Below are 11097 nucleotides of genomic sequence, written 5' to 3' on the forward strand. Positions count from 1 at the left end.
TGGAGGGCTATTGGGGTTAATACCCCAATTAAATTGGGCGACTTGCCCAAGGTCACACAGCTAGCAAGTGTCTTAGGCTGTATTTGAACTCAGGTACTCCTGACTCCAGGACTGGTGCTCACTGTACCACCTAGCTGCCCCAGGAGAGTGACTTTTTCCAAGATCACATAGCTGGTTTCAGGGGCAGGATTATGGACCCAGGCCCAGAACCCTATGCTACGCCTTACTGGTGTTGGACTAGTAGGCTGTGATAATAAATAGCATTTATACAGCACATTATGGGTGGCAAAGCACTTCTTTCTTCATTTGGTCATCACAACATGGAAGTTTAAGATGCTAAGGTTTTCAGAGGTTATGTGACTTGCCCACAGTTGTAGTAAACAGTCTAAGGCAGGATTTGAACTCAGGTCTCATCTCCAAGTTCAGTTCTAATCATTAGACTATCTATACTACAGGACTGCCTGAACTCTTTTCTTATTTAAACTTTGTACTCCCTTCACCTAGAACCAACCAGTGCATGTAGGAGGTGCTTAACGAGTATTTATTTTTCATGCACAGAGAAGGCATATTAGGATTCAAAGTATGTCAACCTTTTGAAGAACCATGAGGTGTTACTAGGGAATAAGATTAGGGGTCCTCCAAAACTACAACAAGGACACGAGGGGGCAGTTAGATGGTGAAGAGCCTGGAGTCAAGAGGACCTGAGTTCAAATCTTACCTTAGACACTTACTAGCTGTGTCACTCTGGGAAAGTCATTTAACCTGCTTGCCTCCGTTTCCTTGATAGCCCAACCCTCCCAGGGTTGTTGTGAGGGACTAATGAGATAATAATACATTATTGTAAAGTGCTTAGCACAGTACCTAGCACATAGTAAGCCCTATTTAAATATTGGCTGTTTTTGTTAGCTATTAAAGGACCTCTCCCAGAGGAAGGCATCACTTTGAAGTGTAATTAATATAGAACAAAATAGAAATTAAGAATGCCCATCCTGCCTGACCTCTTCTGCCTTCCAACACTGCCCTGTAAAGAGATCTGGATTGTAATGGCCCCCATTACTTGTCTGAAAGGTATAGGGCTAGAGGGAAGGTTACCACACGGAAATATTCCAAGACCTGATTAAATTTTCAACAAACTCCCTTAATTAGGATAATTTGGTTCCTAGACAACCAGGGCTCCTTAAATTCTACCTTTTACAGAAAGCTTTCCCCAACCTCTCCTAATTCTAATACCTGCTTTCTCTTAATTATCTATTATTTATCCAGCACATGGCTGACTTAGTATAAAATTGTTTGCATGCAATCTCCCCCATTAGACTGTTAGTTCCTTGAGGGCAGGGACTATCTTTTGACACTTTTTTTGTATTCCCAGGGTTTAGCGTTTGTTAGGCGCTTAAAAAATGTTTATTGACTGACCCACCTCGGTAAAATTAAGAAAAGGGTCAAGATTATTCCTATCTCTACCAACTCACAAAGTTGCAGCAGAGTCCCAGTCTTTAAGCCTACCCACTACACCACTCAGCACTATTTCACCTTTCCCAAGCAGTTAGCAACAGGCACCTACCAGACAAATCACTACAATACCGGTCTTACTCAAATTTTAATATGGTGTCTGAAATCCAAGTAAAGGTGCATTGAGCAAATTTTAAAAGAAATCAAACTGTCCAACAAAAGCGTCAAGTAATAGTTTAAATCTCCAAGTTCTCTGGCATCAGCAGGACCTGGTTAATTTCTTGACAGCATGGTACTTCTTTTGTGGGAGGCTTTTTAACCGGTGATTTTAACATCTGTCTTCTGTCTCTGGATTAGGAGTTGGAGGTCCTCGGTTGAACTGGCCTGGGGAACTGTCATGCACAAGCAATGCTATATAATCTACGCCTTTTTACGGTCCAGCCACCTTCGGGAGAGCTCTCGGAGATGTTGGAACAGCTGCCGGGACGCAGCGGCATCCTTGTAACGGAAGTGTCTAAACCTCTTCTCCAAGGTCTGCTCTCGAGCCTCCTCATGCTGGAGATTCTCAGGGTTGGTGGTGTCCTGGTCCTGGATGGAATTCTCTTCGTTCACCAGCAGGGGCTCAGCTTCTTCCACTAGAACCTTCGGCATCACCAGACGGGGAGATAGCTTCGCTTGCTCGTCCTGGTTTACTGCCCCAATCTCTAAGGAAAGCCTTTCTCCCTCCTCTGAAGAACCAAGGAAAGAGAAACTCCCAGAAGTCTATTGAGAGGCAATCAAGATAAAACAGGGTTAGCAGAATATACAAGAGCAGACACACCACCAAATTCTCCTGGAGTTTGCCCCACCCCTCACTCCATTAACCTCCCTAATTTTGGGGGAAAAAAATCTTATTTAAAGCCTCAGGAAATTTATTCTTTTTGCTTTCCTTGGGCTGGCCTCCTTTAAGAGTCTTCTTAAAAATCGAGAAATCCTACCTCCAGAATGACAGCAATTTGAGTTGGAAGTCATGCAGACTAATCTATACAAGTAAGGGATCTTCAGACCTCTTCTGAGGCTTTCTCTAACAGTTTTCAGAAAACTAAGAAATGAGTTTCCACAGAGTGGAAAAGGTGTATAGAGAGCCGAGAGAGTTGATGTTTGGGCTATGATGGGAGATAGTGTGGCACAGACCTGGAATCAGGAAGACCTGAGTTCCAATCTAAGCTCAAACGATAGCTGTGTGACCCTGGGCAAGTCACTTAACCTCTGCCAGTTTACTCAACTGTGAAATGGGGCTAATGCCAGTAGCTACTTCACAGGGATATTTGTGAGTATCAAATGAGATTTATAAAGTGCTTAGCACAGTGCCTGATAGCTCAAATGCTTATTCCCCTCCTCTCAATATATAGAAAGTGCATAAGGTATCTGGATATTTCAGATCCTTCCACTCATTTCTCTGCCCCACCTTCCATTCCAACACACACCAGACAGTTCTCCAAGGCACTCACAAGACCCATCTCAGAGAGGAAGGCAGTCAGTGATGAGGAGTTTGTTGTCCATTATCACCATTATCTAAACCTTTCATTGTGAAAGAAACAGCCAACCCATAATGGCAGAGAAAAGAAAGTCTCCACTACCCTCCATATCATGGGAGTCTACTACTTAGGCGTCAGGGACATAGTCCTCAAGAATAAGTAGGGTGACCAAGTATAGAAATGAGTGCTGGGATCTCCCCCAAACTCTCCTGGTCCCTGCCCAAATTAAGGGAAGCTTAGGGCAACAGGGGCAAAGAAGAGATCAGTCAGACCCAATTTCCCATTGAACCTCCCCTGCTTACTCCCAAAGTCACAAAGTTTTGTCCTACTCAAACACTCACACCAAGTCAGACTACTGTCAGTACTATGTCATTGAACCCCAATATAACCTTCAAAAAAGGTTTCCCATCCCCATACTTCTCCAGGGTTTGGGGGAATCCTGCCTTTAGAAATCAAATAGAAAACCTACAAAAAGGTTACCTAGTTCCAGATTTCCACTAGACCTGTAAATTCTTGAGAATCCTGGATCTGTAACTCAGTCTTCTAGATCTGGGGAGAGAATGCAGTGAGGCTGATTAGAAGAAGCTCCAGGTTAGGTATCTTTCCTTCCACCCTTGATATAGGAGAGAATCACCTCCCAGGAGAGGAGGAGAAAGGGGAAGGGACACCAAGGGGATTGGGGGATTAGAATAAAAATAAAGAATTGATCATTTGGACTGGGGAGCTTTAGCATAACAAAGACTTTCCCCGACATACTCCCCGTCCCTAATCAGGGAAGAGCTGAGTTTTTTTTTGTTTATAGTACCCAATTAACAGAGTGGAAGAATGAGGCCAGGAGAAGGCACTTTCACTAGGTCACTAGGAGTGGCTATCAATAGTAATAATAGCCACCATTGAAATTTCACCCAAAACTTGAAATAAATTTGCTAATTTAAGCTTCTGGGATGCCTCCAGTAAATCAGAGGGAGCCTAAAACATAACTCAGTATGTCCAAAATTGCAATAATACAGTTATCCCTTATCTCGGGTTGGCATAAGAAATTAAATGAGGATTTTCTGGAAGTTTTGAGGAAAACAGACAACGCAAGAAAGCTAGTGACAGAAACTCAGAAATGCATAAAATATATGTATAGTATTGTATGATATTAATACTCCATAGAAAAAAAGGAAAAAAATCAGACTTATTCTCTGGTATGAAGGGACAACCAAAAAAATTTGTGAGGATTGTCCAGTTCTTGGAGTACCATGTCCCTAAGCCCCCAAGATGTGGAAGGGATAACTGTAGTTTCCCTAAAATAGGTCTGACCATGTCATTTCCCCCAATTTATCCTGTGCATAGCTTGTTTGTTCATAGTTGTTTGCATCTTGTCTTCCCCATTGGTCTGTGGTCCTTGAGAGTAGGGCTTGTCTTTGTCTCTTTCTCCCCTCCCTCCCTTAGTAAAGTGCCTGTTATATAGAAGGTACTTAATAAATACTAGTTGATTGACCAACAGACTGAAATCCATCTCTCCGAGGACACCAATACTAGAAAGTCACCCAGGTTCACAATCATCGAGCCAGTTTTCAATTCTTCCCTCTCCTTCACCTGGAGCCTATATAACCAATCATTTGCTAAATCTTATTAATTTTAACCCCTAATCATAGCTCTCATCTTTTTTGTTCCCTGGAATATCTAGTTCTAGTATCCTTTGTTGTTGCCAGATGACTTCAATGAGGATGAAAATGGCATCAAGGTCAGCTTATAAAGGTCAGATTATAAAGTATTTAATTTTAAAAGGTTACAAGCCAAGAATAAAGTGGAGGGAGAGTTGGTGCTCGACTTTTTGTTCTGAGATGATTGTGCATTCAATGACCTCTGAAGCTAATATACAACAAAGTGTGGATCGAATCTGCTGCTTGTGCTAATTTTGGCCTAACAATTAACAAGAAACACAGACTCTCCGTCAGCCGGTCGGACAGACACACTCTACCTTGACTCCAACATTGTGACGTCATTTTGGTCCTCCTTGAGAATGAAGAGCAAGAACCAATCATTCTGGATTTTAGTCTACTGAATACTCATTCTACAGAATGTAGATTACTATATTTTCAGGATGTCTTTAAATGAATAAAACAAAATACATAGGATTACAAAGAAAACCAATTATTGACACATAGTTATGAAAACATTAAAAAATAAAATAGAGAACCCCAAGTGAATACGTAGGTGTCAGGTACAGTGAGTGCTAAGTAAGCCTTAGGGATTCAAAGAATAGTTAAAAAAAAAAAAAACAGTTCCTGACCTCAAGGAGCTTACCAAGTGGAGAAGATGTCATACAGTCACGTACAAACAAGATGCAGGACAAATTCGAGATAATAGATGAGGAAAGACACTAGCAATAAGGGGTCTAAGAAAAGTGTCTTGTAGACTGTGGGGTCTTAGCTGGGACTTAAAGGAAGCCAGAGGAGCAAGAAGGCAGAGATGAGGAGCTAGAGTGTGCCAGACATGGAGCGGAAGCGAGAGAAAATGCCTGGAGCCAGGAGATGGATTTTCTGGTTGGAGGAACAGCCAAGAGGCCATCGTCACTGGTCCCAGAGGGTGTGAAAGGGAATTAAGGTGGAAGAAGACCGAATGGGTAGGAAGAGCCCCTTGCACATTTCATCAACCTAATCTCAGTACAGCTATCTTCCTAAATCACAGCTCTTAATAGGGTCCCGAACAAGGCATTTTAATCCCTTCCCACTTTCACTGAGGGCTGCTGACAAAATCACCTACTACAAATCACCAGTGCTTCGTCAATAATTATTTCATACTATTTCCCTTCTAGGGCACTCCCTTTCAATCTAGTTTCCCCTATAGAATATCCCATCTCAGTATTCCATGCCTTTACAAAGGCTGGCCCAAATATGGAAGGCGTTCCCATTCCCCACCCCCACCCTCAGTCCCCAAGGAGTCATTCAAAGCAAGGTTCTGGTACCTTTCCTGATTCCCTCTAGTCATCAACCAACAAACATTTATCAAAGCACTTGCTATCTACAGGCCTCCCTCCTTTAAATTTCTTTGTATTGCAGAGGCAATTTAGTAGAATGGGCAGGGGGTGGGGTAGCTTTCAAGTCTAGCTTCCGACTCCCAAAAGAGCTAGTCAATTAACCTCCCCCAAGCAACTCACAGACCTCCAAAGAACTGCAGATGAGAGCAGATGGAGGTTTCCTACCAACCAGGAAGAAATCACCAGCCCCCCAAAGTGGAAGGATTTATTTCTTCTTCTGACTTGTCTCTCTTAGCCAAGAAAGTATTGTTCTTTATTGCTTAAAAGCTGTTAAAGGAGGAAGTATTTCAAATACAGTTTTAGGGTCAAGTAGGCTTCTCTCTGAATCACAGCAAGGTTGAACTTTTCATATTCTTTTGAGAAGAAAAGACAAAGTTAGGAGACTGAAGAGTCAGTCCTTGTGAAGAGGTTATCCATAAAGAGGGTTAGGGTTGCTCTGGAGACCCCAAAATACCAACACATCCGGTCCTGCTGAATGAATTGAACTCTAATCTTCTCAGCCAAAGAAAAGCAAAGTTTATTAAAAGTTTGCTTGTATTAGACACACATTAAGTCTGTGCCATATCATTCTATGGCACTCTCACAAACATGAAGAGAGGATGGGGTCTTATATACAGAAGGTTGTGGGAGGAATCTAGGGGTGGTCTAGAGGAAGAGTTTGGGGAGGGTCTTCAGGAGAAGTCAGATAAGGTCAATGAGTGATTAAGGGTGGGAAGTTGCAGGAAGCTACTTGGAGACTACAGACAATGGTGGGCTAGGCCAGTTCAAGGGTGGATTGATATTTTGATAGGCTCAAAGGTAGGAAGTCTAGTAACAAAGGTCTGGGCCCAGCCACAATGTAAGATTTTATGGCCTCATGCAAATGCCTCATCAACTGGGATGAGATTTAATCAAAGTTCAAGGGGGGCTCCCAGAGCCTGTACCTCAAGGATTCAAGGACAGCTCAAGGGGGCTCCCAGAGCCCATACCTCATCACTTGAGGCTTAGCAACCATTGGTTAAGGGTTTGGTGTATGCAGAGAAAAATCTTTTTACATATTATCATATTATCAGAAGAATTGATTATATTAAAACTTTCCAAGGAAAAGACATTTTCTTCCTTATTCTTTTAGGGTAGCAACATCTGGCTTCCCCAAGGCCCTTTGCAAGTCAAGTCAAGCTCTCTGGTATTTTTCTTCCCACAGTAGATGGAAAATACCTACAGGGTGACACAATTCATACTTAATAGAATGCTTGTGATATTTCTGGTTTGTCATCTAAGGGTCCTCTGACCTTTCCAGCACCTTACCCTTTCCTTCACCTCCAACAACTCTTACCAGAGACACCAACCAACTTGTGATGAGGTACAGGCTCTGGGAACCCCCTTGAGCTCTCCTTGAATCTTTGAGGTACAGGTTTTGGGAACCCCCCTTGAACTCTGATTAAATTCCCTTTTGATGAGGCATTTGCATGAGGCAATAAGCCTTACATTGTGGCTGGGCCCAGACCTCTGTTACTAGCCTAGCTCTCCATTGTGCATCTACTTCCCACCCTAGAGCCTATCAAAATATATACCCACCCCTGAACTGGCCTAGCCCACCATTGTCTGTTGGCTCCAGGTAGCCTCCTGCAACTTCCCACCCTTAATCACTCATTGACCTCATCTGACTTCTCCTGAAGACCCTCCCCAAACTCCTCCTCTAGACCAGTCCTAGATTCCTCCCACAACCTTCTATATATAAGACCCCATATTCCCTCCATGTGGGTGAGATTGCCATAGAATGACCTAGTACAGACTTACTCTGTGTCTAATACAAGCAAACTTTTAATAAACTGCTTTTCTTTGGCTGAGAAGACTAGAGTCGAATTCATTCATCAGGACCTGGAGTGTTGGTATTTTGAGGTCTCCAGAGCAACCCTAACCCTCTTTATGGGTAACCTCTTCACTTGTAGTTCCTCAAATACAGAGAGGCTACCTCTCCCAGATCCTTTCTCTTGCACTGACTGGTCTCCAAGCCTGGAATATTTTCCATTTTAGTTTCCATGGCATTTTTCAAGATTCAGCTCAAATCCCACCAGCAGGAGGCTTTTTCCATTCCCCCTAGCTATTAGTGCTTCCCCTCAGAGACTCCTTTCCTTCTACTTTGAATTTATCTTGTCTGTGCCTGGTTATTTAGGTGTTGAATCCTTCATTGGAATGAAAGCTCCTTGAGGGCAGGGTTGTTTTTTTTTAATTACCCTTTTAAAAATATCCTCAGTACTTTGCATAGTGCTCAGCACTAACTATGAGATTAATGGTTGTGGATTGGATTTAACCTAAATATAAATCATCGTCAACCTTTATTAAGTACCTACTGTACTAGGAACCAGGTACACTGGGAATAGTAAGAAGGACACTGGCTTCTGTGGGGGCTGGCCCCGGCAGAAGCAAGGCAAATGAAGGGTCAGTTTAAGGGGCAGAGCATTCCAAGCCCAAGCATGGGGAGGAACCAGTGCAAAGTGATGAAGGTGGGAGATTGGAAGTGTGGTGGATAGGGAAATGCAAGAGGTCCAGTGTTCCCAGAAGATAGACTGTGGAGAAGAGAGTTAAATATAAGAAGGCTGGAAAGTAAGGCTAGGGACAGGTTGTGAAGGGTTTTAAAAGTCAAGCATTTGATCCTAGGAAAATAAGAAAAATCGGGTGATATGGTCAGACCTGTTTTAGGAAAATCCCTTTGGAAATGCATCAAATCACCATAGGTAGTAATCATTGATGTGGGATTAGAAGGGATTTAGTCCAATCTCTTCCATATTCCAAAAGAGAGAACTGAGGCCCATTCATTCCTTCAATAAACATTTATTAAGGCTTATTATGTGCAAAGCATTGTGATAAGATCAGGAGAATTAAAAAAAAAGAGAGAGAGGGCCAGAGAACTGAGATTCAAGATGAACTATTCAAGATGATTTGTCTAAGATTACCTTGAATCTTAGTCAAGGGACGTAGTCAGTCAGGGGACGTAGTCAGAAAGTTTGTTGCATACACAGTCCCCCAGGGAAGTCCAGCTCCATCACAGTGACCAGTTTTTCTCATGAAGACTCATCATTTTGAGGAAGAAGAAACGGAAGCTTAGAGGGGGGAGGATAGACCTATGGTCACACAGACTCAGCCCAGGTCTCCAGACTCCCTGCCTGAGGGCCCTCTTTTCAGCCTCCACCCCCACCCCAAGGCTCTCCAGATAAGCATAGAGACCAGGTCTTTCCGATGGGATCTGCCCAATGCATCTCAGCCCCAGAGCTCCCAGGCCATGCTTCAGTCCCCAGATTTGGGGAGGGGGACAGATGGAGCCCCAGAGACCTACAGACTACAGTCCCCAAGGAGGAATTGGTTGGGGCTGAGCAGGAGGAGGAAAGGGGAGAGAGCTGTCATCTTTTGAAGCAGTAGGGCTCCAGGGCAACATAAGAAAGGAGGCCAGAGCTGGGCCCCTCCCCACCCCCAATCATATCTAGAGCTGGAAGTGCTTGGTGGGTAGTAGGTGCTTACCAACTTTTTATTGATTGATTATTGGATGGCAGCCCAGAAGCCACCTAGTCCTATTCCAACACCTCCGCCCCCACCCCAATTTCAGAGATACGGAAACGATGCCCCCGAGAGGAGGTGAATTCCCCAGGCATGGTTTTAGATATTATTGAGATCACAATTATTCGCAAAGCCCTTTATCGATTGTTGTTATGACATTGGATTCAAAATAGTCTTTCAAATAGAAAGCCCTCTATTCAAATCAGTGTCAATCAACAACAATAAACGACTCTAGTCAAAGATCGGTCTAGAACCAGAAAGAACCACTGCGGCCTTCCCGTTACAGAAGAGGCTTGGGGGGCGGGGGTATTGGGGGGGAGAGCGTGTTTAAGTGACTAACCCTAGGTCACACAGTTAACCAGGAAACTTCTAGACTTCTAGGTCAGGAGGCCATAACACCCCGCCAGGGTCACGGGGGTGGGGGCGGCACAGAGCTGTAAAGCAGTGATCTTGGATCTGAGAAAGGCCCGCAGAACCCAGTGTAATTAAATGACTTGTCCAAGGTCACATGCAACTAGAGAGAGCAGGAGAAGTGAGGTTGGAATCCACGCCTTAGGGCTCAGGGGCCCGACCCTTTCCGCAGTACCGCAGTAGACGGTGATCCGCAGGAAGGTAGGGGCTGCTCCAGGGTCCCGCAACGGATCTGTAGCCTCCCGGGAGGGAAGGGGAGCGGAGGGGAGGAAAGGAGGGAGCGCGAGAAGTCCATCTGCCCATAGGTGCCTGGCAGTGAGCGGGCTCTGGGCCAGAACAGGCACGGAGAGGGCGGGGAAGGCACGGAAGAGGGCTCCTAAACCGGGATTCCTGAGCGCAACTCTGGGCTGGAAGTAGAGTCTAACAATTGAGAAAGGCGTAGGGGAGAAGGAGAAGAGGGTGACCCCTCTCTTTTAGGACCACCCAACGACTCAGCCATTGGCTGACGTTCCTTGATTTTAACCTTGTAGTCTCCCAGCAGCGATTTTACTGGGCAAAAGGGGCCGTGGCCGGGGATCAATGAATGAATAAACATGTATTAAGTTCTCACTGTGCTGAACGCTGGGGAGGCTCTTGGGGTCTCTTGGGCCTAAGTTTCTGAAAAGGTGAGCTCCGCTCACCAGAAACTCCCTATAGTGAAGAACTTAGAGCTGGGAAAACGACAGCAGAGAAACAAAACCAAACCAACCATTCCAGAGGCGGTAGGGATCCATTAAAGGCTTTCCAGTATGGGAGTGCTGGGTGATTTAAGAGAATCTGTGTGGAAGACGGATTGGATGGGGAAGAGATTGGGAAGCAAGGAAACAAATTAGGATACAACTTGTGATGTACAGAAAGAGACAAATTCAAGAGATTTTCCTAGGTAAGATACAAGACATTAATATGGTGCTTGAAGGAATAGGAAAATGTCAGGACATCTCAGAAGTTGTGAACTTGGTTGACTTGGACAAAGATGGTGCTCTCTACAGAAATGGGAAATTTTGGAGGAAGGATGGAAGGATGTGCTTGGGGGGTGGGGGTAGAGGGAGAGATTATGAGTTCTGGGATGGGGGTACTGAGTTTAAAAGGCCTGCCAGACATCCAAGTGCAAATGTCTAA

The 11097-nt window shown here is 44.3% G+C and overlaps 1 protein-coding gene across 1 annotated transcript; it reads right to left on the minus strand.

Moving 5' to 3' along the window:
* Nucleotides 1-1821: 1821 nt before the first annotated feature.
* LOC138154513 (zinc finger protein 202-like) lies at nt 1822-2383 on the minus strand. The gene has a single exon (XM_069079377.1). It carries the CDS (start codon nt 2098-2100, stop codon nt 1870-1872), a length of 231 nt encoding a protein of 76 aa, XP_068935478.1. The 5' UTR covers nt 2101-2383; the 3' UTR covers nt 1822-1869.
* Nucleotides 2384-11097: the final 8714 nt, after the last annotated feature.

The sequence above is a fragment of the Petaurus breviceps genome, unplaced genomic scaffold (assembly GCF_028583685.1).
Source record: "Petaurus breviceps papuanus isolate PSGF00001 unplaced genomic scaffold, PetGlider_PUasm1.0 91041, whole genome shotgun sequence".
NCBI lineage: Eukaryota > Metazoa > Chordata > Mammalia > Diprotodontia > Petauridae > Petaurus > Petaurus breviceps.